Source organism: Bos mutus, chromosome 4 (assembly GCF_027580195.1).
Source record: "Bos mutus isolate GX-2022 chromosome 4, NWIPB_WYAK_1.1, whole genome shotgun sequence".
Classification (NCBI taxonomy): domain Eukaryota; kingdom Metazoa; phylum Chordata; class Mammalia; order Artiodactyla; family Bovidae; genus Bos; species Bos mutus.
In genome coordinates this window covers 44,569,219-44,596,480 of record NC_091620.1, presented here as the reverse complement: position 1 = coordinate 44,596,480, position 27,262 = coordinate 44,569,219, and the positions used below count along the sequence as shown (strand labels likewise).

Sequence of the window (27,262 nt, the reverse complement as noted above, 5' to 3'; positions counted from 1 at the left end):
CGAACACAAAATTGCTGCGGTGGTCGGCGGTGACGTAAAAAGGCAGCGCCGTACTTCTGTGAGTACAGCTTCCGCCGGAGGGAATATTCGCCCTTCGCAGGCATGGTGCGCTGCAGTTGCGTGTTGTTCAGAAAGGTCCGTGGCTAGTACCCCCTCAGCCTGATGTGCGAGGCCAGGTGCCTCTAACCCCACCTGAGGGTGCAGGTTTTTCGCTTTCCTCCTTCCCCACGTATTTCTTCCTGGGGGCCTCTTTCTTGCTTTTTTTCTTAGTCCTTTTAGCCTCTGGAGAACTCGGGCTTGTCCTGTAATAAGAAGGGCGTGATCACCGATCTTTGTTAGGAAGGTTGTTTGGAACAGGGTTTGAGATTTTTCAGGGCATAGTGTGCACGTGAGATGGAGGGCTGGGACTTCCTTGCCGTTTAGGCACGCGATATGGTACAGGTGGAGTGTAGGTTTGACTTTTTCTTTTGACTCAAATACGTATTTTCCTTCTTTTAAGTAGTAATATCCATAACTTGTTTTTACATATTTTTTCTTTGAATGCATTGATATAAATAACTTTTCTAAAGACGATTTTTATCGGTAAACGAAAATAGGTAACTGACTTGCCTTCTTGCGAGAAACTTAATAGTTTTGTGCACTGTGGGTTTAAGAATCGTTTTTGTAAACAATTCGCAGTTGCTTTCAGATTTAAAAACCACTATAAGATCCTTACTAGCAATGTTTTTTGAAACCTACTGGCATTATAGTTTGATCATTATTACTAAGGACGAGATTGGGATAATCCTTTTAAGTTTGGGTTCTAAATCTTTGATAAATCTAGAGCAGTAAAAAATGTCACATATTGTAAGGAACTTTAAAAACAAGAGTTTTATTTCTGTCGGAGGAAAGGCGTGGTTAATGAAGTTTTACTTTATTCAGCTATTTTCCACAAAATAGGTGGTCAGAAGAGAGACTTGTGAAGCATAGTACTTGGGTATCTAGTGTAACGAATCCTTAAGCAAAAAAAAAAAGAACGACTACGTTTTTTAGCTGGTTGTATTATTAAAGGCTACTTGTGTAACTACTGCCATAGCGGTCACTGCCAGTCCATGTGTTTTTTTGCAAGGGAAATCTACCTCTTCACTTACCTGTGATGCATTTCTGATCTAGCCCTACTGAACTAAAGAGTAAGTTCTTAACCTCTCAGAGAAAAATGCTCTGGCTCACTCTTAAGTTCAGTTTTATATATTCCTTCCACCCTTACTATACTGTTTTCATGACTATATTTCCATACTCAAATGAAAACCTGTTCTTTGAAACTTTGCTTTTAACTTTCACTGCAATCTCAAGTCTAGACTTGAGATTTACCAGTATCACCAAAGGAGCTTTTGATAAATGTGCTGGTTTACCCTAGTCTCATCCCCTTCTCCAAAGTATATCAGAATGGTCAGTGAGTGTATGTATTTTTTTTAAAAGTCCCCAGATGTTTTTGATACTTAAAACTATATACTAAATGACTAAAAGATGGGAAGATTATGAATTTAAGAAATTACTCTGTAAGGAATTTTGATAGCCCAGGTGGCTAAGACACAAGATCTGACCAGTAGGAAGTTCTTGATTTAGTGAGGGAAACAGAAATAAACCCTAGATGCAGTGTAGGATTTCTAGAGGCCTAATGGCAACTTACTGCAGTATTCTTGTCTGGTGAATCCCATGGACAGAGGAGCCTGATGGGCTATAGTCCATAGGGTCACAAAGAGTCAGACACGACTGAAATGACTGCACAATGTGTATACACATTATATATACATATATATATGTATGTATATAATAATAGATATATAATTAAAATTACTGAGTGCCCAGCTAAGCCAGTAGTAAATATTAAGTTGAGAAATTAAGAAATACATCAGAAAATAGGACATTTGGATGGGTTTATGATAGAAAAGAAAAAATGACATTGTAAATAGATGAAACAGCATGAGCAGAATGTCATGGAGAAGTGACAGTGCATTGTGTAGTATAGAGTAAAGAGGAGGAGGCTATAGGAGGGGTTGAGTGAATGGCAATGAAACTGGAAGGGTAGGTTAAAAGCTTTAACTGTAGCACGGAGAATTTTAGACTTTATTTTGTAAACAGAAAACCGTGAATGGTTTTTGAGTAAGGGAGAAATATGTTTAGAGATCAGATCAATTTTCAGAAAAATAGCTCTGGCAGTGAGACAGAATATGTTTTGAGGAAGAAATGACTAGATGCTGAAAGACCAGTTAGGAGCTAATGTTAATGGTCAATATACTAGAGCATGTAGTTGTGCTATAAAGGAAAAATAGTAGAGCTTCAGGGAGAGAAACAGGTATAAAGATTCCCATATGTAGCTCAATGAGTAGAGAAGCTTTAGTTTCATTATTTGAGAAAACATTGGAGGAACAGAATTTACCTAAGGAAAAATTGATTTTGTTTTATAACATGAAAGGTGACTGTTATCCTTTCAATACATAAGATATATATTTGAGGGATTTCAAGTATAAGATACAGATCTTGTTTCAGTTGCTTTAGACTATTAAGCTTACATCTGGTGGAGATGTCCAACTCATTGGAATAGAGAATATCTCACCTGGGTGATAGTTGCTAGTACAGACTGAGAAAGTACAGGGGAAAAAGTCTGTTGAAAAGTGGGCCAATGTCAGACCTTCAGGTTAGGAAGGACAACAATTGATAATGAAAAACAGAGTTAATATGGGAAAGTGAGATCAGACAGGAGGTAGACTAAGCAAAAACAGTAAATGTGGCATACAGAAAAACCTTTTATATTTTTAGGAGTTTTAATGGCATCAAAGAACTAGAAAAGAGTTCAAAATTGGTAAGCACTTAATGGTATCAGTTCAGTTCAGTTCAGTTGCTCAGTCGCGTCCGACCCATCATGACCCGGTGGACTGCAGCAAGCCAGGCCTCCCTGTCCATCATCAACTTCCAGAATTTACTCAAACTCATGTGCATTGAGTTGGTGATGCCATCCAACCACCTCATCCTCTGTTGTCCCCTTCTCCTCTTGCCTTCAATCTTTCCCAAATCTTTGTTTGGTATACAAATGTTCTTTTTTTCTCTTTCTTTATTAGTATGGAAACTTCATTGATAACCTGAGACTTTTCACCAAGGGAGGAAGTGGTGGAATGGGCTACCCTCGTTTAGGTGGAGAAGGTGGAAAAGGTGGTGACGTCTGGGTTGTAGCCCATAACAGAATGACTTTAAAACAACTTAAGGATAAATATCCTCAGAAACGGTTTGTGGCTGGAGAAGGAGCAAACAGTCGGTAAGTATTTACTGAATGATTTTGATTTTATGAAATGAATTCCTCCCAGAAGAAGAAAAAGTTAAAAGATAAAAATTTATTTGGAATTTGAAGTAAATAATAGCCTGAATTTGTAACTGAGCAAAAATCTACAATTTTTGTCTCTAGTTAAAATAACAGATAAGTACTAAGGTGGTTCTGAAATTTTTAAACTTTTGTCCTTCCAATGTTTATATTCTTTCACACTTCCGTTATAGAAACAGAAAATGATCTGAATCTCCACTGTTTTCTTCTGAGATTATCTTTGACAATCTTTTTAGTAAACTCTCTAGAATGTTACCTGGCTACTCCACCCGACTGCAATGCTTAAGATTTAAAGACTGTTTGCTGCTATGTCTCTTGAATGTTTTCCTTTTGTCTCTGTTTTCATTTTCTCTCTGTGAAAGCAAGATCTTCCGTTTGTTTTTCGTTATTGTCTGTTATTTTCTGTGGGACATATTATGTTGGCCTTAAAAATAGAGTATTTTTTCTTTCATTGTAAAAAAAATGAAGAAAAAAATTCTTAAACCTTCCATCAAAATACAGACTATGATTCCTCAGGCCTGTGTAATTCTGTTGTTATTCTTTAGAAGGTTTTCGTACAAAGCTTAGGCTTTCTGTTCCTTTTTTGTTTTCCCTTCCCAAGCAAGTGTTTGGGTATATGTCTATATATTTTTAAAACTAATTTTCTTTATTTATTTGTGGCTATTCTGGGTCTTGGTTGCTGCAAGGGCTTTTCTCTCATTGCAGTGAGGGGGGGCTGCTGTCTAGTGGAGGTGCACGGGCTTCTCATCGAAGTTGCTTGCCTTGTTGCAGAGCGCGGGCTCTGGAACGCGTGGACTCAGTAGTTGTGGTTCCCAGGCTCTAGAGCACAGGCTAGGTAGTTGTGGAGCATGGGCTCAGCTGCTCCGTGGCATGGGGAATCTTCCTGGACCAAGGATTGGACCCATGTCTCCTGCATTGGCAAGCAGGTTCTTTACCAGGGAAGCCCCTGTTTGGGTACATTTATTTGTCACAATTGTAGATGATGGAATGTGGCACTTGCTTGGGGGATGGGTGTAAGCAAAGGCTAAGAGCCATACACAGGCTAAACAGCCTGCAACACAGAGTGAGGAACGTCCCGCGGCAACCACAATAGCAAACATTCCTGCCGCAAATATCCAGCAGTCCTCTACTTGTAAAGAAATCCTTGGAGAAACCCCTTAAATTTCTTTTGAGCATTTTTATTTTATGAATAGTCTTTATAGGGCAAATTTTGAGTTCCCTATATTAGAATTTAGTAATCAGTTTAAAGATCAGGGTGTTGTTTTGCTATTTTGTTGTTACAGGTGGGAAATAACCTGCAGTTTACATCCTAAAGTAAAATTTTTCACCATTCTATAATTTCTTTTGAAAAGTATGGTTGCTATAATTCCAAACTTACTCTGTTTAGATCAGTGGTGAGCTAAAGATGGTATATAACATTAAATGTTAAGAAAGATTTAAAAAGAACATTTACTGTGCTTGTGTGTTGCAATTTTTAGACTGTAAAGGCTTAAATCTAAAAGATTAATAAGAGCCAACTGGATGAAGGAGAGGAAAAAGCATTACAGGAAAGCTAACAACATGAAAGACCTAGAGATAGAAGACAAATACCAATAAAAGACACTAAAAGAAGGCCAGTGTGGGTGGTATGCAGAAAACATAGACTGTAGTGGAAGATGAGACTAGAAAGATTCAGAGCTTTATCATTTCTAAAATCTTTCGGTATTCTCCAGATTGTCTCCTGTCTTCAGTCTCAGTCATCACCTCCAATCGATTCTTTATCCAGTTATCTCCAGTGCTTTTTCTGTAGCGTCAAATTTGTTAATGTGAGCATCAAATTTGTTAATGTGACTTGTCTATTTAAAATCCTTCAGTGTTCCCCATCACTCTAAGATAATATTCAAACTCTTTAACATAGCATATCAGGCTCTTTGTGATCTGGCCTACAGTGTCTTCCACCCCACTTCTACTGTGCTTATGCTCAAAATAACTTATTTCACCAAATACCTAGTTCCGTTCTAATCATGTGTGTGTGTGTGTGTGTGTGTGTATTTTTTTCTTTCACTTTCCTGCCTTGATTATCTGGCAAAAATCTTCCCCCCTTCCAAGTTCAAGCACCACTTCCAAAATGTTGGTAACTGAGTAAGATCTTAATTGCAGATATCTAATAATGTCTACTGAAAGACTGCTTTCGTTCATCATGAAATCTAATCTTAGTAAATTGGCTTATGCTTGCTTAACTATGAAAATGATCAAATACCATTTCAGTTATTTAAAAAGCTGTTTATAAAATTGTTTTGAAATTTAAGTGGCAAATGTTTTTAATAAAGTATCTTAATAGAATATTCACTAGCAGTAACAAGAATGAAAAGTGAGTCTTGTCTTTACATTTAAAAATTGCAGCATAATCCCAGTAAGAGAGATATTCTATTTAAATCTTTCTTTAATATATTTCAAATTCATTCATTTTTGTCAATCTAGTTCAATCAGTTGATGTTACTTGAGTATCTACTTTGTGCCAGTGACTATACTAGATGTCTAGGATAAAATGATGATCTAAACTGTTGTGTTCCCTGCTGCCTTGGAACCTAACAGTAGTCTCGTATGAGAGCAAATATTTATCAAATAAATGAACGATAGAAAATTATCACTGTGACAAGTGTTATGATTGAGAGCCTGCACATGAAAATGCATATGGCAGTTCTGACCTAATCAGAGAAACCAGGAATAAATAGGTTTTTTAAAAGGTCTGCTGCTGAGTCACTTCAGTTGTGTCCGACTCTTTGCGACCCCATAGACGGCAGCCCATCAGGCTCCCCCATCCCTGGGATTCTCCAGGCAAGAACACCGGAGTGGGTTGCCATTTCCTTCTCACATTTAAAAGGTCAAGTACTTATAATTCTTCTAACCAGAAAAAACCATTATCAACCTTTTCATGACTTCTCTAAGACTTTTCTGTGTCTTTATGCAAAGGTAATTAACTCTGTATATAATATTTGGGGATATAAAAACAGGAGCACAAAATTTAGTAACCTTCTCTTTTAACTTTTTTTTCCCATCCCAGGAAATTGTTAAGAATGCCTGAATAGTCTGATAGTATTGGAAAGAACATAAATTACTTTGTCATTCATCTATTTAATTATTGATTTTTTTTTTACTGTTACTATCACAATGCAATACATGTCTTTGTGCACATAATAGTTTACATGGTTGTTCACTTATTTTTTTTTTTTAATAAATTCCCAGAAGTGGAATTACTAGTTAGAAGTTTGTACCACTTTATCCTCTCTTGAGCAGTTTAAGAATAGCCATATGAGCCTCCTGTAATTAAAGTACTCTCATTTGAGGGGATTTTTAAAAAATACCTTGTTATTCATCAATGGATTTTTCACATTTATTTGTGTTGTTGGAATGATCTCTTTTTTTCAAATATACATTATTTTAGCTTATTATCAGTTAAAATGAGTTTTAGTAGTTAGCTTGGTAACTTAAATCGTCACTTAATATTTTTATTGAGATATAATATCCTAAAATGCAAATAAAATATTTTTTCTTCATTATTTGACCACTTAACATCTGCATTAGAAGAACAGGTTGATTATCTTCTTTCTATACCATTAAATTTGCTTGAAGCATCAACCATTTAATCTGGCAGGTTTTCTTTATGTTAATTTGACTTTATTTTTTTGTAGAGTTAGTGCACTGAAAGGCTCCAAAGGAAAAGACTGTGAAATTCCTGTACCTGTGGGTGTTTCAGTAACTGATGAAAATGGTAAAATTATAGGTAAGTGTACTGTAGCTTCTTATATTGTGAATGATAATGCTGTGCTCTGCTTAGATGTGCCCAGGTGTTTGCAACCCCATAGACTGTAGTCTGCCAGGCTCCTCTGTCCATTGAATTTCCCAGGCACACTACTGGAATGGGTTGCCATTTCCTTCTCCAGGGGATCTTCTCCATCCAGGGATCTAACCCAAGTCTCTTACATCTCCTGCACTGGCAAGCTGATTCTTTATCATTGCACCACGTGGGAAGCCCATAAAATTGTGAGAAATGTGCACATTTTCAAAAATTGAGAGCTGTAAGGAATAGCACCTCTCAAGTTTCAGGATTTTTTTTTTTAAAACGTTAAGTATTTTAGTTGCTAGTTTGTAAAACAGCTTTTAAAATCATTACATAAAAGTTGTTCAGAATTAGCCACTAGATTAAAAATTATTTTAAAGACAAGAATATTTACTTGGTTTTGAAAAAAATAACTAGCCTTTTCCGTCCACTAGCAAAGGTGTTTTTCCAGGGTCAGACTTTTAATAGAAACTTGATTCTGTTATTAAGCGCTTTAGATTTGTAAATTAGACATTCCTGGCTTCTGTATCTGAAAGAAGAGTGCCATTAGTGATTAGCTCCACTTATTAACCTTTGCGTTAAATATCTTCATCTCTCTTTTTAAGGAGAACTCAATAAAGAGAAAGACAGACTTTTGGTAGCGGAAGGAGGTCTTGGTGGCAAATTACTTACAAATTTCTTACCGTTGAAAGGCCAGAAGCGAGTAATTCACCTTGATCTAAAACTTATAGCTGATATAGGCCTGGTGGGGTAAGTATCATTCATATTTTTATTTTTATGCTTTCAGAGAGGTAATTCATGAAGGAAATAAATATAAATGGTAATGTAGGGGCTGCATTATTTCTTATTTGTGGAATTTGTGTGTTGTTTGTGTACTTTTAGAATATGCTGCTAAATGTAGTAGTTTTCATATTGCCAACATAGAGAGTTTCATAGTTACTGTTCATTTGTCAAGTTCAGTTCAGTTGAGTCGCTCAGTTGTGTCTGACTCTTTGCAACCCCATGGACTGCAGCACGCCAGGCCTCCTTGTCCATCACCAACTCCCGGAGTTTACTCAAACTCATATCCATTGAGTCGGTGATGCCATCCAACCACCTCATCCTCTGTTGTCCCCTTCTCCTCTTGCCTTCAATCTTTCCCAGTATCGGGGTCTTTTCAAATGACCCAGTTCTTCGCATCAGGTGGGCAAAGTACTGGAGTTTCAGTTTCAACATCAGTCCTTCCAATGAATATGCAGGACTGATTTCCTTTAGGATGGACTGGTTGGATCTCCTTGCTGTCCAAGGGACTCTCAAGAGTCTTCTCCAACACCACAGTTCAAAAGCATCAATTCTTCAGCACTCAGCTCTCTTTATAGTCCAACTCTCACATCCATACATGACCACTGGAAGAACCATAGCCTTGACTAGACGGACCTTTGTTGGCAAAGTAATGTCTCTGCTTTTTAATATACTGTCTAGGTTGGGCATGACTTTTCTTCCAAGAAGTAAGCGTCTTTTAAGTTCATGGCTGCAGTCACCATCTGCAGTGATTTTGGAGCCCCCCAAAAATAAAGTCTGTCACTGTTTCCTCATCTATTTGCCATGACATGATGGGACCAGATGCCATGATCTTAGTTTTCTGAATATTGAGCTTTAAGCCAACTTTTTTACTCTCCTCTTTCACTTTCATCAAGAGGCTCTTTAGTTCTTCACTTTCTGCCGTAAGTGTGGTGTCATCTGTATATCTGAGGTTATTGATAGTTTTCTAGGCAATCTTGATTCCAGCTTGTGTTTCATCCAGCCCAGCGTTTCTCATGATGTACTCTGCGTATACGTTAAATAAGCAGGGTGACAATATACAGCCTTGATGTACCCCTTTTCCTATTTGGAACCAGTCTGTTGTTCCATGTCCAGTTCTAGTTGTTGCTTCCTGACCTGCATACAGATTTCTCAAGAGGCAGGTCAGGTAATCTGGTATTCCCATCTCTTTCAGAATTTTCCATAGTTTATTGTGATCCACACAGTCAAAGGTTTTGGGATCGTCAATAAAGCAGAAATATATGTTTTTCTGAAACTGTCTTGCTTTTTCGATGATCCAGTGGATATTGGCAATTTGATCTCTGCTTCCTCTGCCTTTTCTAAAACCAGCTTGAACATCTGGAAGTTCATGGTTCACGTACTGTTGAAGCCTGGCTTGGAGAATTTTGAGCATTACTTTACAAGTGTGTGAGATGAGTGCAATTGTGTGGTAGTTTGAGCATTCTTTGGCATTGCCTTTCTTTGGGATTGGAATGAAAACTGACCTTTTCCAGTCCTGTGGCCACTGCTGAGTTTTCCAAATTTGCTGGCATATTGAGTGCAGCACTTTCACAGCATCGTCTTTCAGGATTTGAAATAGCTCAACTGGAATTCCATCACCTCCACTAATTTTGTTCGTAGTGATGCTTCCTAAGGCCCACTTGACTTCACACTGCAGGATGTCTGGCTCTAGATGAGTGATCACACCATCATGATTATCTGAGTCATGAAGCTCTTTTTTGTACAGTTCTTCTGTGTATTCTTGCCACCTTTTCTTAATATCTTCTGCTTCTGTTAGGTCCATACCATTTTTGTCCTTTTTGTGGCCATCTTTGCATGAAATGCTCCCTTGGTATCTCTAATCTTATTGAAGAGATCTCTAGTCTTTTCCATTCTATTGTTTTCCTCTATCTTTGCACTGATCACTGAGAAGGGCTTTCTTATCTCTCCTTGCTATTCTTTGGAACTCTGCATTCAGATGCCTGTATCTTTCCTTTTCTCCTTTGCTTTTCACAGCTAGCTATTTGTAAGGCCTCCTCAGTCAACCATTTTGCTTTTTTGCATTTCTTTTTCTTGGGGATGGTCTTGATCACTGTCTCATGTACAGTGTCACGAATCTCTGTCTATAGTTCATGAGGCACTCTATCAGATCTAGTCCCTTAAATCTGTTTCTCACTTCCGCTGTATAATCGTAAGGGATCTGATTTAGGTCATACCTGAATGGTCTAGTGCTTTCCCCTACTTTCTTAAATTTGAGTCTGAATTTGGCAATAAGGAGTTCATGATCTGAGCTATAGTCAGCTCCTGGTTTTGTTTTGGCTGACTGTATAGAGCTTCTCCACCTTTGACTGCAAAGAATATAACCAGTCTGATTTCAGTGTTGACCATCTGGTGATGTCCATGTGTAGAGTCTTCACTTATGTTTCTGGAAGAGGGTGTTTGCTATGACCAGTGTGTTCTCTTGGGAAAACTCTATCAACCTTTGCCCTGCTTCATTCTGTACTCCAAGGCCAAATTTGCCTATTACTCCAGGTGTTTTCTTGGGTTCCTACATTTGCATTCCAGTCCCCTATAATGAAAAGGACATCTTTTTTGGGTGTTGGTTCTAGAAAGTCTTGTAGGTCTTCTTAGAACCATTCAACTTCAGCTTCTTCAGCATTACTGGTCGGGGCATAGACTTGGATTACTGTGATATTGAATGGTTTGCCTTGGAAACAAACAGAGATCATTTTGTCATTTTTGAGATTGCATCCAGGTACTGCATTCCGGACTCTTTTGTTTACTATGATGGCTACTCCATTTTCTCTAAGGGATTCTTGCCCACAGTAGTAGATATAATGGTCATCTGAGTTAAATTCACCCATTCCAGTCCATTTTAGTTCGCTGATTCCTAAAATGTTGACATTCACTCTTGCCATCTCCTGTTGGACCACTTCCAATTAACCTTGATTCATGGACCTAACATTCCAGGTTCCTATGCAGTATTTGTCTTTACAGCATTGGACCTTGCTTCCATCACCAGTCACATCCACAAGTGGTTGTTGTTTTTGCTTTGGCTCCATCTCTTCATTCTTTCTGTAGTTATTTCTCCATGACTCTTTGTGACCCCATGGACTGTAGTCTACCAGGCTCCTCAGTCCATGGAATTCTCCAGGCAAGAGTACTGAAGTGGGTTGCCATTTCCTTCTTCAGGGGATCTTCCCAACCTAAGGATTGAACCTGTGTCTCCTGCATTGCAGGCAGACGCTTTACCATCTGAGCCGCCAGGGAAGCCCAAGGGGCTTCCCAGGTGGCGCTAGTGATAAAGAACCTGCCTGCCAGTACAGGAGACAAAAGAGACACAGGTTCAATCCCTGGGTTGGGAAGATCCCCTGGAGAAGGAATGGCAACCCACTCCAGTATTCTTGCCTGGAGAATCCCATGGACAGAGGAGCCTGGCAGGCTGCAGTCCAAGGGGTCACAAAGAATCGGACACGACTGAAGTGACTTAGCACTAGCCCTAATCTCCAGTAGCATATTGGGCACCTACCGACCTGGGAAGTTCATCTTTCAGTGTCCTATCTTTTTGCAGAAAAATCAATCAAATGCAGTAGTATAAGAGGGTAAAAGAATGTTACCGGATCTTAGGAATAAAATTAGGAATCCAAAGAAACCACATCTTAAAAAGTACATAGAAAGAGTAGGGGGAAAATGACTAAGATATTCTTACAAGTTTTAATAGAGGTATTGAAGTATCATCAATCAGATGGCTAAAGACTGGTACAGGTGATCTCAGCCATTAGCTTTACATACTGTTGAGCACCATGTTGGATCTTGTAATGACCATTCCCCTGTACTTCACTCTCTGTTTAGGAACTGTCCATTCTCAATACTGCAGACCTTACAGTGTTGTTCTCTTTCACCAGCCTCCACCTTCATCATACAGTGCTATTTAGCTGTAGGGTTTGCAGTGCTGGCACCAACTGGAGGGAGATAGATAGCAAGGTAGAAGGCAGATAAAGGAACGGAAATGCTCAGCTTTGCGTGTCTCCTCTCCCTCTGTCTTCCCCTCCCAAGCTCCACTGCAGCATTCCATGACAGTCAGATGGAAAGCCTAAGGAAAAGGGAGCAGAAACTGCTGCTCTACTCCAACTGCCACTTCATTCCTTGCCTTCCCATAGTTTCTCATCTCTTTTCATCTTCCTCTTCTCACATCTCACTGCTTTTTTATCACACTCTTCACTCTGAACTCCTCACCTCATTCCATGCCTGTCTAAATCTTACCAGCAGGGGCTTAGAGTTCACAGAGGCCTCATACCTGCTGAAGTTGTAACAGAGAAAGATGAGATCTTGGCATTAAAGCTTCCTATTCAGATTTAATTTTTTTTCAATAAAACATAGTTATGACGGTAATAGGTTCTGTAATACTATTGGGATGGGCAAAAAGTTTGTTTGGGTTTTTCCATAAGATGTTATGTTGTGAAAGAACTTTTTGGCCAACCCAGTATATATTTTTAGGAACTTTATGGACTGGATAGGATTTTGTGGATAAGACTGAGAATCCAGCCATTCACTTTCTCGTTTTCTGGAAAAATATGTTTCAGTTTCCATAGAGATACCCTTACAGCCTAACAAGAACATACCAGGGTTGAGTAGTGAATACAAGTGGGGTGGTGATGGGAGACTCAAGTGAGACTGTTTGTGTTAGAATCTCAAATCTTCTGAAGGCCGGCTGGATGGTCTTGAATACAATATCTCTAAGCCTTTGTTTTCTCTTTAATAGAGGATGGCAGTAGTCCTGCCTTAAAAATGTTATTGCTGAGTAAGATTACATTTGCAGCATAACAGATGTCTTGGATTTATGTATGCTCAATGAGTGAATGGTAGCTGCTATCATTATCATCATCATATATTATTAACTTATTAGAGACCACATATAGTGAAATAACTAAGCTTTTCAGAAGTGGACTTCATGTTAGTTAATATCAGGCATCATGATTTTAGAGCACAATGTTTCACATGTATGCTAGTGCTTTTGATTAGGTAAGTGTTCTTAAAAAGTTACCTAATGTGAATACCAGCATAAGCAGACACCCCTTAACTTTTAAGCCAGCTTCGGGAATGAACTGAGCCTTGAAAGCAAGTTATCGTGTAACGAGTATACTTGTACTGCTGTGGTCAAATCTGATCTTTGCATGGGTTGGACTTCAGCCTGTAAAATCTTCATTAGGTAACTTTCAAGAAAAATTTGTTATTGGTTCTTCAATCATTAGCTTCCTTTTTCTTCTTATATTTTGATCTATTTGGAAATAGGTGCATTTTTCTGTGCTAATATTGTTATGAATATATGAGAATATTAGAAATAAGCAAGTCCAGCTAGTGACAGTCATGGCAAAAATGATTGCAGTTGCTTTTCAAAAAGTTACAAGAGCCTGGGTATAATAGGATATAAGAAAATACTGTTTTGCCAGGGGAAATGAGTCAAGCAATCTCGTGTAATTTTATTCTAAATTTATTGTAGAAATGTTTTAATAAGGAAGATTGTTTAAAGAACTTCATTAACAGCTTAAAATTTTTTATAGAATTCCAAGTTAATATTCGTAAAATATTTACACTATTATTCCAAATGAAAATTTGGCAGTTTTGAGAAAAGATCATTATTTGAATGAAAGCTGTGAAGACAGGGATAACATTTTTCCTGTTGGTTGCTGTATTTCTCATGCCTAGTATATTGCCTGACCGAAGTCAATGCTCAGTATTTGTTGGATGATTTTTTAAATTGAGATACACTTGACATAGAAGTTTCAGGTGTACAGTGTAATGATCTGATATTTGTATATGTTTATCACCACCATGGTAAGTCTAGTTAGTATCTGTCACCACGTGTAGTTTAAAAAATTTTTTTCTTGTGATGAGAATTTTTAAAATTTACTCTCTTAGCAACTTTCAAATAGTACTGATTATTAATTATAATCACCATGCTGTGCATTACGTCTCCATGACTTACTTATTTTACAACTGGATTTTTTTTTTCGGCTGCGCCACACAGCTTGCAGGATCAGAGTTCCCCAACCAGGGCCTGAACCCGGACCCTTGGCATTGAACAGCACAGAGTTCTAACCACGGGGTGGTTAGACCCGTGGTTAACCAGGGAATTCCCTACAGTTGGATGCTTTACTTTTTCACCCCCTTTACCCGCCTTACACCCTCCTCCCCCTACACACATTTTTCTGTGTGCTTTCATCCGTCATTGGACACCTTAGATTGCATTCACATCTTGGTTATTATAAATAGTGCTGCAGTGAACATGGGGGTGCATATATCTTTTCAAGTTAGCGTTTTGGGACTTTTTTTATAAATATCCAGAAGTGAAATTGCTGGATCATATGGTAGTTCTATTTTTAATTTTTTAAGGAATCTCCATACTGTTTTTCATAGTGACCGTACAATTTACATTCCCCTTGGTTGAATTAATTTAATGAAAATATCTGAATGATTTTAGGAAATTACCTTTTAAGTGGCTCCCATTCTTAGTATTTACTTTCATCCATTGGGGGCTTTTCTTGAGGGATATTTAGCAATAAAATAAAAACCTTTAAAACAGCCAGATATTTTAATGTAATATTTCCTTATCTAGGAATTTACCTCAAGGAATAAAGGTATATGTAAAGGTTCAAGGATATTCACATCAGTGTTTAAATTCTTTTTTTAAAAAAAAGTTTGACAAGAAATTAGTGCTCATTTAGTGCAGAAAGAAAATTAGTGCAAAAAGAAACAAATTAGTTCAGAAAGAAAAAAAGAGATGTCTGTTAGTTGCAGCACTTAATGTTAAGGTGACTTACTGTTGCTGTATGTCTTTCTAGCTGTATGCACATTTTTTGCAATGTTATTTATAACAGTAAAAAATTTTGAGACCACCTAAATGCCTAATAATAAGAAATTAGGTAAGTAAATTACAGTGTACCCTTGAAATGCATACCTTATATAATTCAGTTTAAAAAGAAGGCCAACCAACTATAAGTAGCCTTTTAGTGAAAAAAGGAAGCAAAGTTGAATCTAATCAGATATCTACCAATTTATAGGAATATGTTAAAGGGCACCATGTGTGTCAGCAGAAAAAACAGACAGGAAAAGAAACTACAGGACAAATGACCCAGTTTCTTTAAAAATAAAATTGCAAAGGGGAGACAAGTTTTATTTTTTTATTTTTTTTGGGGGGGAGACAAGTTTTAAAGGGAGCCTGTACTAAGAGAAATTTAAAAGATACGTCAACTAGTTGTAATACGCAGACCTTATTTAGGTTTTTATTTAAATAAACCAACTTTTAAAAAGTTATTAAGAATGTATTAATATTTGTTGAAGCTAGATGATAGCTAAATCAGGTTCATTACTTTGCTAGTGAAATGTCCATATGAAATGGTTTAAACAAAAGATCCACAAAACAATATAAGAAATATTTTGTCAGTGTTGGCTAGAGATAGTGAGTTGCAGGTATTTTTATTAATTTCTTTTTGTTTTTCTAGAGGTTTCTTTTGTTGTTCTACATTTCTTTTTAATGTTACTTGATTGTCAGTAGTGAAACATCTTTGGTGTTCACCATAAATTTATCTTTACCTTTTTATAAGTATATTTTGTTCCTCAGGTTTTTCAAGATTATAAATTTATATTCTGCTTTTAATTCCAGCAATACTCAAGAAGTCTGTTTTTTGAAATGTTAGGAATTCAGAGATAAGTATTTAAAATGCTGTTATTTGTTGTGACATATTAATATGAATTTATTTTCTTGTTTCAGATTCCCAAATGCTGGAAAATCCTCTTTGCTAAGTAAGATTTCTCATGCAAAACCTGCAATTGCAGATTATGCATGTAAGTACAAATTTTTTAGTGTGTGGGGTATATTTTAAAGACTAATTTTTCTTTGAGTATGAATAAAATATAACTGGGGTAGCCTTAGTTTGAAAATTCTTGGCAGACAGAATATATGGATTTCCCATTAATCTTTGAAACCTCTATAGCTCTCAGGAAAGTTCCTGGTACTTGGATACTTTGTCACATTTATTTCTCTGTTGCATAATCATTTGTTTGGTTTAGTTATTATTTTATGAGTCCCTACCCTTTATCAAACACTGTGATAAATGCTAGGAAGGCAGAGATCAGTTCTTTTATTCATTAAGCAAGTATTTATTTCCAGGAACTATAATAAGTTCTGGAGTTATAAAGATTGGTAAACAGAAGTGAATACACTTACTAATGAATATAAGAGGGTATAATATAAGAGGGTGTTCTGAAAGAGTGTAGGTGATTGCTGTAGATTTCTTTGGGGAAGTGTGATTGTGGGGATGAGATATGAACAGTAAATGTGAGTTAATTGGTGACAGACAATGGAGGTTGGAGTCTTTTTAGTCAAAGGAAATAGTGTGTACACAAAGGCTTCATGGTGGCAGGGCGTAGATTTGTTTGTCTAAAGAACATGTCGTAAGGGGATGAAGGAATCAAGCTGAGGCTAGAGATGCAGGTGATCTATGATATAGGCCATATAGGCTGTATTTGATCTTTATAGCTTTAGAAGAGGTTATAGCATTTTAACAAAGGATAAAAATGATTAATTTGCTTTTCAAAAAATATCTCCTTGCATATAATGTACAAAATGGATTAATGTGGGACATAAGTGGATCTGGAAAGAACTTAGTAGAATTAGCTATTGCAGTAGCAGATAAGGCATAATGGAAGCTTAGACTAAAAGTAGTGAGTGAATGGGCTTCCTGGGTGACTCAGTTGTAAAGAATCTGCCTGCAATGCACAGGCCTCAGGAGAAGCAGGTTTGATCCCTGTGTCAGGAAGATCTCTTGGAGGCAGGCATGGCAACCCACTCCAGTATTCTTGCTTAGAGAGTCCCACAGACAGGAGCCTGGTGGACTATAGTCCATAGCATCACAAAGAGTTGGACATGACTAAAGTGACTTAGCAAGCAAGTGAATGAATATAATAGGATCTCTACCTTCATTAAACAAAATGGCACAGAATGACATTAACATGGAAAGTGAAAGTCACTCAGTCGTGTCCGACTCTTTGCGACCTGATGGACTATACAGTTCATGGAATTTTCTAGGCCAGAATACTGGAGTTGGTATCCTTTCCCTTCTCCAAGGGATCTTCCTAACCCAGGGATCAAACCTAGGGCTCCCACTTCGCAGGAGGATTCTTTTCAGCTGAGCCACAAAGGAAGCCCAAGAATACTGGATTGGGTAGGCTATCCCTTCTCCAGTGGATCTTCCCAACCCAGGAATCAAACCGGGGTCTCCTGCATTGCAGGCAGATTCTTTATCAACTGAGCTGTCAGGGAAACTATTGAAAATAAAATCATGAAAAATAAAATCAAACAATTCTAGGGTTAGACTCTTCTGATAAAGTAGAGTTAATTTTGTACTAACTGCTATAAATCTCTTGGCCAGTATTTATTTATTGTTAGAAAATAGGGGATCTTTGAGAAGGAAAGAAGAAAAGCAGAAAGTCATAGAAGGAGGCTACTGTTAGACTGATGAAGTTTGAGGATAACTGAATGAGAAAGGACTAATAGATTTCACATATAGCCCAAATGATAGAAACCTAAATTCTGCCCCCTGCCCTCAACACCTTTGCCATGCTCTTAAAGTTTGAGAGGGACTTTGAAGCCCACTAATTCCTATGCTTTTGCAGATTATAAAAATCTATATTTGTCCTTTTCCAAAATAATTATACCTTTAATTTCAACGAATGAGAACATAATCTGAATTAGGTTGTTCACAGAAAGGAAATATTATTTATTTTATACATAACACTCGGATAGTTTTGAGAGTACAATGCTTTATTCTAGCCTTAATGTACTTTTTTTTTTTTTTTTTTTTAGTTACAACAATAAAGCCTGAACTTGGAAAAATTATGTATAGTGATTTCAAACAGGTGGGTATTTTTTTTTAAACTTTTATTCTTTTAAAAATATTTATTTATTTATTTGGCTGCTCTGGCATCCTTAGTTGCAGAATATGGGATTTAGTTCCCCTGACCAAGGATTGAACCTGGGCCCCCTGCATTGGGAGCACAGAGCATTAATCACTGGACCAGCAGAAAAGTCCTGTAGGTGGCTATTTTTAAAATAAGACTCTTGGTTAGAAATGAAAGTACTTGCCTTATTGCTTAGATTTTATAACATTTGACAGTTTCTGTGGTGTTGGAAAAAGTAGCAGGATTTTTTTTTTGGTAATTGAAGTCATGATCAAATCAATTCTGATGAGCACTATCTGAGTAAAATATTATATAAGAATAATTCTTCCAAAGTTTGGATACAGTTTGTAATTATACCATTGATTGTATCTTATTCTCCTTGATGTGTTTGTTCTCACTGCAATTCCATATTTTATTGCCATACTTGATTATTGATTTTCATTTCCTAAAAACATATTCTAAAGTTCATGGATGTAATTTTATCTCACTTTACTGTTCAAAAACATTTTTTTAATTGAATGGGATTTTGGTCTTAGCTAGCTATTAAAATTTATTTTTCCTTGGTAAGGAAGAACTATAGTTTTTTTGCATAATTAAAATAAAAACAAAAAATGGAAAATAATAAAAATTTAAAAATATGTATGATCAGCAGTTGCATTCCTTAGTGTTTACCCAGATTAATTGAAAACTTAGGTCCACTCAGAAGCCCACACATAGATGTTTATAGTTGCTTTGTTCATAATTGCCAAAACTTGGAGGCAACCCAGATGTCCTTCAGTAGATGAATGGATAAATAAGCTGTGTACGTATTCAAAATTGAATGTCACTCAGCACTAAAAATAAGTAAACTATCAAGCCATGAAAGGACACAGAGGAACCTCCAGTGCTTATTACTAAGTGAAAGAAGCCAGTCTGTAAAAGCTACATCCTGTATGATTTCAACTATATGATGTTCTGGGAAAAAGGCAAAACTGTGGCAATAGAGAAGATCAGTGGTTACCAAGGATTAGGAGGAAAGAAAGGTTGAATAGGTAGAAAGGTTGAATATGCAGCATACAGAGGATTTTTAAGGGCAGTGAAACTATTCTGTGTATTGTAATGGTAGATACATGTCATAAATTTGTCAAAACCCATAGAATGTATAAAACCTAGATGACGAACCCTAATGTAAAATATGGACTTGAAGTGATGATGTATCAGTGTAGTTTCATATAATCCAATGACATAATTCAAAGATATCAAAGATGTATATTCATTGATCATAGTTGTATAATAGTAAAAATTTTTTTTAAAGCTTTAACAATTACATAGAATATTAAATAATAAGTAAAATTGTAAGTGCAGGATAATATGAATTGAGAAAACATTATTGGTAATTTTTAAGGGAAATCAATAAAAAGACCTCTGAAGAAAATTTCAGAACATGAGACCTCTATATGTACTTTGGTTTGTCACATAGCTACAGCTTTCTTTAAAACCGAACATTTTAACCACACAAGCAGTGTGTGTAAAGCAGTGTTTTTCATCCCTTATTGTACATCAGGATCACCTGACTAGCTTAAGAACAACAATGATAAATCAAGCTTGGGCCCCGTGATTTGAAACCAAATCCCTGGGGATAGGGCTTGAGGATCTGTAGTTTATAGCAGTTCCTTAGATGATTATGATATGCGGTGAGGTTTGAAAACCACAAGTGTTGAATAATGGTTAATGACTCTAATAATGGTTAATAGTCCTAAATAGAGTATAGGGACACCGTTTCCTTTACTTTTTAAAAATGGTTAAATCCTGGTAGAATATGAACAGTAAAGGAACAGTGGAACCAAACAACCATTTACATATAGAATAAAACACTTTACAGTGCTTACATCCTAAGTCAATGTCTGCTGATTTAATATCCTTGTTTACTTTTAAGAATTTAAAAACTTGAAATTCTTTGAAAAGTTGATATTGAACAGTATAATTTATGGAATTCTAAAGAGAATTCATATTAATAAATGTTAAGCTAAGCCCTAGAATTCTTAGATTGTTAAAGTAAAAATGGGACTCTAATTTCTGATAGCAAAGGATTTTGATTCTTAATACATTTATTTTGTTATCAAAGTATCTTGAGTTTATTAGAGATGCAGTAATTCAGTGGTAATCACAAAATAGAAACTTTATAATTGAAATATGAAAATTGTTGGATATAATTAGATTTGTGTTTTCATTTTTTATTATTAAACCATTTAATTTTGTATTAGATATCAGTAGCTGATCTTCCTGGTTTAATAGAAGGAGCACATATGAACAAAGGAATGGGCCACAAATTCCTCAAGCATATAGAAAGAACTAAACAACTGCTTTTTGTTGTAAGTCATATGCCTATCAATGTAATGCTTAAAAGAATGTGAGAATCAATGAATTTAGTTTTCCTAGACATTTTTATAATAACATTTAAAGATAAATATTAGCATATATTAATCCACTACATCTGTTTAGATAGGAGTCAAATTTATTTATAATATGGGTGTGGAAATGGAACATTTACTGTATCAGATGAAAATTTGGCCATATTTGTCAGCTTTATTGATTCCTTAGGATTTTCTGTGTACTACTAAATTACACAGCATTATTTTCCTATTTCATGAGATTATCTTTATTAGTATAAGTTGTTTTATCGGTACTAGTTTCTCATTAATGATTGTGATATTATAAGAATAATTACAGTGATCTTAAAATATCAATTTCTCTCATTTCACATTACTAAATTACCAAAAGAGTATAGATTAAGAAATTATTTATAGCTTGAATGAGTGAAACTTTTCAAAACAGAATTGTATAGCTGTCATTCTTACATTAAAGGCAATCTTTTATCCTTTTTTTTTTCAGGTTGATATTTCTGGATTTCAGCTTTCTTCCCAAACTCATTACAGAACTGCTTTTGAAACCATAATACTGCTTTCAAAAGTAGGTTTTTCTGTCTGGTCTAGTATTCAGGGACATAGGACTGTATGAAATAACATATGACAATTAGAATAAATATATCTTCTACCTCTACTTTCTAAAACTTTGGTGTCAGTTAAAGAATTATCTAAACTTGCTGTCTCCAGTTTCTTAATATTCATCCACTTCTCAAACTGTTGTAATCAATAAAACCTTCCTGGATTTCAAATCCCTATTATATAAATTCTTAGACTGAGTCTTGCTTAACTTAATTCCTACTTCTTAGACTGTTTCCCAGTCTACTTTTTAGGCACTCTGATACCCAGATAGTTTGGTTGTACTTTAGATTAGCTGCCTATTAGATATCTTTGATTGGATGTCCCATTAACTTCTCAAATTTAATATGTGTAGAACTGAACTTGGGCTTCCCTGGTCGCTTAGTGGTAAAGAATTCACCTGCAAGGCAGGAGACCCAGGTTCGATCCCTGGGTGGGGAAGATCCCCTGGAGGAGGCCATGGTTACCCACTCCAGTATTTTTGTCTGGAGAATCCCATGGGCAGAGCAGCCTGGTGGGCAACTGTCTGTGGAGTCTCAAAGATTCGGACATAACGGAAGTGGCTGAGCATGCACACAGAACTGAACTTCTTTTTTTTTTTTTTTTTTTTTAAATTTTCCAGCATCCCTCAGAAACTTATTGAATATGTAAGCCAGAAACCTGGGTGATAGTGATTCTGACTTTCTCACCACCTGTATCAAGCCTTGTCAGTTTTATGCCCTAAATTTTTCTGAAATGCAGCTATTTGTCTTCACCCGCACTGTTGTAATCATCAGCCTCTCTTAATAGCTGGTCTCCCTGCTTCTAGTCTCACTTCTTTTCAGGCCATGTTTTATAGGCAGCTAGAGTGATCTTTGATAAAGAACCAAGCAGATGTTTGTTCCCTGCTCTGATGGTCCCCCATAGCAATGGGTTAGGTTGAAGTCTAACCTGAACATGGTATATGAGGCAAAGTTAGGTTCCTACCAAGCACTGTATCTCTATTGTTCCTGCACCCTCTCCCGCTTCCCCAAGCAACACCTTGTGCATTCTCTATCCAGCCATATGATTTCTCTCTAACACAACATGATGTCTTTTACCTTAATGACTTTTATATCCTATTCGCTAGCTACATTTTTGCCTATTATTGATAATGCTGTGAACATTTGTGTACAGGTTTTTGTGTGGGTATGTTTTCCTTTCTCTTGGGTATATATATATATCTCTAGGGGTGAAATTACTGGATAATAAGGTAAATCTAATATTTTGAGGAACTGCCAGACTATTCTCCAAAGTGACTGCAGCATTGAATTACTTTACAATCTTACTAACAATGTATGAAGGTTCCAGTTTTTCCAATTAATGTCAACATTCATTATTACCTTTTTTACTTTGTCTTTCCTAGTAGTAATGAAGTAGTATTTCATTGTGGTTATGATTTGCATTTCTCTCATGACTAATGGTGTTGAGCATCTTTTTATGTGCTTATTAGCCGTTTGTATGTGTTTGGAGAAATGTCTATTCAGATTGGTTGCCCATTTAAATTGGGCTATCTTTTAACTGTTGAGTTGTAAAAGTTTTTTATAATTTAGATACAAGTCCCTTATTGGTTATATGATTTGCAAATATTTTCTCCTATTCTTTCAGTTGTCTTTTAACTTTCTTTCAGTTCCCTTCTGAAGTATGGAATTTAAAACTGATAGAGTTCCCTGTGTCTATTCTTTCTTTTATTCCTACTTTTAGTGTCAAATATAAGAAGCCACTACCTAATCCATGGTCACAAAGATTTACTTCTAAGCATACTTACTTTTTCCAAGAATAATACAGGCATAGGATTAATTGTCATTATTTAGTTCTGAATTTTATCTATGTGCTTAATATAAGTCCAAATATCTGTATTTGTCTCTAGGCACAAAATCACTTACTGATATCAGAGGTGTGAATGGGCCCTAGAATACCCAGGCCTATAAAGTATAGAAAGACATTACCAAATAGGTCATTTATATAGGTATTTTAATACAGTTATTTGGTTTTTCTCTTTTGATTTAAAGGAGTTAGAGTTGTACAAAGAGGAACTTCACACAAAACCTGCACTCCTTGCAGTAAATAAAATGGACTTGCCAGATGCACAGGGTAAATTCCATGTACTGATGAACCAACTCCAGAATCCTAAAGGTAAACCCGTTCATTCATTTAGTGCCAGTTTAATGAATATCTATTTCTGCTTTATTGACTATGCCAAAACCTTTGACTGTGTGGATCACAATAAACTCTGGAATATTCTGAAAGAGATGGGAATACTAGACCACCTGACCTGCCTCTTGAGAAATCTGTATGCAGGTCAGGAAGTAACAGTTAGAACTGGACATGGAACAACAGACTGGTTCCAAATAGGAAAAGGAGTACGTCAAGGCTGTATATTGTCACCCTGCTTATTTAACTTCTATGCAGAGTACATCATGAGAAACGCTGAGCTGGAAGAAGCACAAGGTGGAATCAAGATTGCCAGGAGAAATATCAATAACCTCAGATATGCAGATGACACCACCCTTATGGCAGAAAGTGAAGAACTAAAGAGCCTCTTGATGAAAGTAAAAGAGGGGAGTGAAAAAGTTGGCTTAAAACTCAGTATTCAGAAAACTAAAATCATGGCATCTGGTCCCGTCACGTCATGGCAAATAGATGGGGAAATAGTGTCAGACTTTATTTTTTTGGGCTCCAAAATCACTGCAGATGGTGACTGCAGCCATGAACTTAAAAGATGCTTATTCTTTGGAAGTAAAGTTATGACCAACCTAGATAGCATATTAAAAAGCAGAGACATTACTTTGCCAACAAAGGTCCGTCTAGTCAAGTCTATGGTTTTTCCAGTGGTCATGTATGGATGTGAGAGTTGGACTATAAAGAAAGCTGAGCGCGGAAGAATTGATGCTTCTGAACTGTGGTGTGAGAAAACTTTTGAGAGTCCCTTGGACTGCAAGGAGATCCAACCAGTCCATCCTAAAGGAGATCAGTCCTGGGTGTTCATTGGAAGGACTGATGTTGAAGCTGAAACTCCAATACTTTGGCCACCTGATGCGAAGAGCTGACTCATTTGAAAAGACCCTGATGCTGGAAAAGATTGAGGGTAGGAGGAGAGGGGGATGACAGAGGATGAAATGTTTGGATGGCATCACCTACTCAATGGACGTGAGTTTGGGGTAAACTCCGGGAGTTGGTGATGGACAGTGAGACCTGGCGTGCTACGGTTCACAGGGTCACAAAGAGTCAGACACAAGTGAGCAACTGAACTGAACTGAACTAATGAATACCTACTATTTGCAGAGACTTTTAGGTGTACTGTAATTAGTGGGGGAAAAAAATGAAACCTGTTCCTCTTAAAAAAAAACAAGTGTGTTTGAAGAAAGAACACATACCATATGAAACTTTTAAGTGTGATATGGACAATCTGTTATAGGACATAGAAGGGAAGAAAAATTAATTTGAGCTGAACAGTTCAGGTATCATCAAGAAGTAAAACTGGGCTCTTAAAGAGTTAATGGGATTTGGATCAGAAGAGGAAAAAGTCAGCATATATTTATGAAGTCTTTTCACTTTTAACTTATTTCACAAGTTCTAGAACTTCATTCCCCTAGTACATTATGAATTTAATAACAGGGCTAGTAGTTCTAAAGAGATATGTATCTTTGCAGTGCCAGGTCTATAGATCTCTGGAGAGTATCAATCTTCTAAAAAGAACTTAAGTTGTATGTGTGGCACAGAATAAAAGATGCTGTTACTTGTAAAGTATTTGTGTGAAATTGGTCCCTAAATGGACCACTTTGTATAAAGGAATTTGTCTCCATAGTTTTGAATATTGACGTTTGCAGAACAAACTCTACTGTATAGAGATGATGCTTTCATTTTCTGAGTCTAGTAGAGGACCTTTGGCACAAATGAGAAAAGTAGGATGGAAGGTAAGTGGTTAACATGTTTTTTAAATAGACTTAACCTGTTTTTATCCTTGAGATAAAAATTGAGGAAAATAAATTATAATGTACTAGTACTATCAGACAGCACCAGAAAATCCTCTCTCTTCTCGTAAAAATCCTTATATATATATATACACACATATTGGGCCTGCCCTTGAGTTAGTAAGTTACTTTGGGGGTATAAACATTCCTCAAAAATTTATAAAGTCTTTATTCTTTAATGTCATTTGTTTTATGAGGTCATTAGATCTGATCACTGGTTGATCTTGCAGAAAAGGGAATTTTCAGAAGTACCAAAGCGGGGGGCGGGGGGGAACTCAGGAGTTTGTGGCTATTTTGGCCTATCATAAAAACAATATAGTCACCTCAGTGATAGTTTCCAAATTAGCCTCTCTTTTCCTTGGGGGTAAATGAATCCCAGAAACCAAGCTTTGTATTGATTTGGTTAATCTCTTCTAGCCAGCCTTTCCAGGTGACATCAGTGTTGATCCATCCCATCAGTATGCCATCCTCCCTTCTGTTGCCTTGGTAACAGAGAAGAAGCAAAAGTTATCTAATGGTTGTCAGTCCCAGTGGGGTGAAATATTGGATTCATCTAAAATGATCTCTCCTTAAACTGTTTTCAATTTTAGTATTCCTCCTAGTACCAGTGATGATAGGTCTCTAAATTTGGACAGTTAAAGGCCACCTGTGTGCTGAAGCAAACTAGAATATCCCAAGTCACAAATGAGTTTATTTTTGTAGAAAAGTTCTCTCAGAGCATCTGTGTTGCCTTACTTTATTGAATGCCCCAAAACAAAATTTATTGCTTCTGTAAGTAAATCATCTTGTGTGATTTATCTTTTGATTGGAGCGTTGTGTGCTCAGTCGTGTCCAGTTCTTTGTAATGCCATGGACCAGAATCCGCTAGACTCCTCTGTCCATAGAATTTTTCCAGGCAAGAATACTAGAGTAGGTTGCCATTTCCTACTTCAGGGTATCTTCCTAATTCAGGGATTGAATCTGTGTCTCCTGTCTTCTCCTGCATTGGCAGGCAAATTTTTTACCACTGCACCATTACCTGGGAACTTATACTTCATTCAGTTAAAAATATATTCATGTAACAAATATTTACACAACTCAGGAACTTTACTTTCACTTTTCACTTTCATGCGTTGGAGAAGGAAATGGCAACCCACTCTAGTGTTCTTGCCTGGAGAATTCCAGGGACGGGGGAGCCTGGTGGGCTGCTGTCTATGGGGGTCGCACAGAGTCAGACACGACTGAAGTGACTTAGCAACAAATATTTACTGAGCACCATTCATGTGCCAAGAACCTTACCATTGTCATTAGTAAAAACCAAAGGTGCTAAGAGCTTATTAGAGAAGGAAAAAATAAAAACTAAGTTTTTGGTTCACAAATGAAACCTCTAGAATAGTTTTGACTTATTTTCAAAGACAATGAAAATCAGCTTTTATCTGTGTTGTTTCAGAATTTTTGCATCTGTTTGAAAAAAACATGATTCCAGAGAGGACTGTGGAATTCCAACACATCATCCCCATCTCTGCAATTACTGGAGAAGGAATTGATGAACTAAAGAACTGTATAAGGAAATCTCTGGATGAACACACTAACCAGGAAAATGATGCATATCATAAGAAGCAATTGCTTAACTTACATATTTCCAATACAGTATCTTACAGTGAGCCACCATCAAAGACTGCTGTTTCTAGTCCTAGAATGGATATCACTTAAATGTATTAAAAGGGATATTGAAATTGTGTTCATTTGAAAGCTCTTTGACAAACATTTTTTAGAATGTTGGTTGTTACTAAACTGGTGTATATACCATCATTCAAGAACCATATTTTTAAAGATGTTTTATAGTTAAGTTTATCAACAGATAAAAAAATAACTGAGGGTTAAAAATGAGAGGTTATAATATTATGGCTATCCACCTGTAATAACATCCTATAGTATTCTATATGTATGTCTCTAGTGAGATAATTGTTATATTATAAAAAAGGATTCCTTATGAGCAACTAGGTTTTATTTGTTTTTGAGTTTATCATTACCTGGTTCTCCTAAATTAGTAATAGTTCTCTTTTTTTGGAAAAACCTCAAACTCCTGAATTTGAACATATTCACAAATAAAGATTACTGATAATCAGCAGATTCAGTTCAGTCGCTCACTCGTGTCCAACTCTTTGCAACCCATGAACCGCAGCACGCCACGCCTCACTGTCCATCACAAACTCCTGGAGTCCACCCTAACCTATGTCCATTGAGTCAGTGATGCCATCCAACCATCTCATCTTTTGTCATCCCCTTCTCCTCCTGCCCACAATCTTGCCCAGCATCAGGGTCTTTTCAGATGAGTCAGCTCTTCGCATCAGGTGGCCAAAGTATTGGAGTTTCAGCTTCAATATCAGTCCTT

The 27,262-nt window shown here is 36.6% G+C and overlaps 1 protein-coding gene across 1 annotated transcript; it reads left to right on the top strand.

Annotated features, from left to right (window-relative positions):
* GTPBP10 (GTP binding protein 10) lies at positions 1-27,000 on the top strand. Its single transcript, XM_005891861.2, has 10 exons — positions 1-135; positions 3,099-3,292; positions 7,027-7,118; positions 7,781-7,925; positions 15,727-15,800; positions 17,821-17,873; positions 20,159-20,266; positions 20,787-20,864; positions 22,927-23,050; positions 26,318-27,000. The coding sequence occupies exons 1-10, from the start codon at positions 103-105 to the stop codon at positions 26,578-26,580; spliced, it is 1,164 nt and encodes a 387-aa protein (XP_005891923.2). The 5' UTR covers positions 1-102; the 3' UTR covers positions 26,581-27,000.
* Positions 27,001-27,262: the final 262 nt, after the last annotated feature.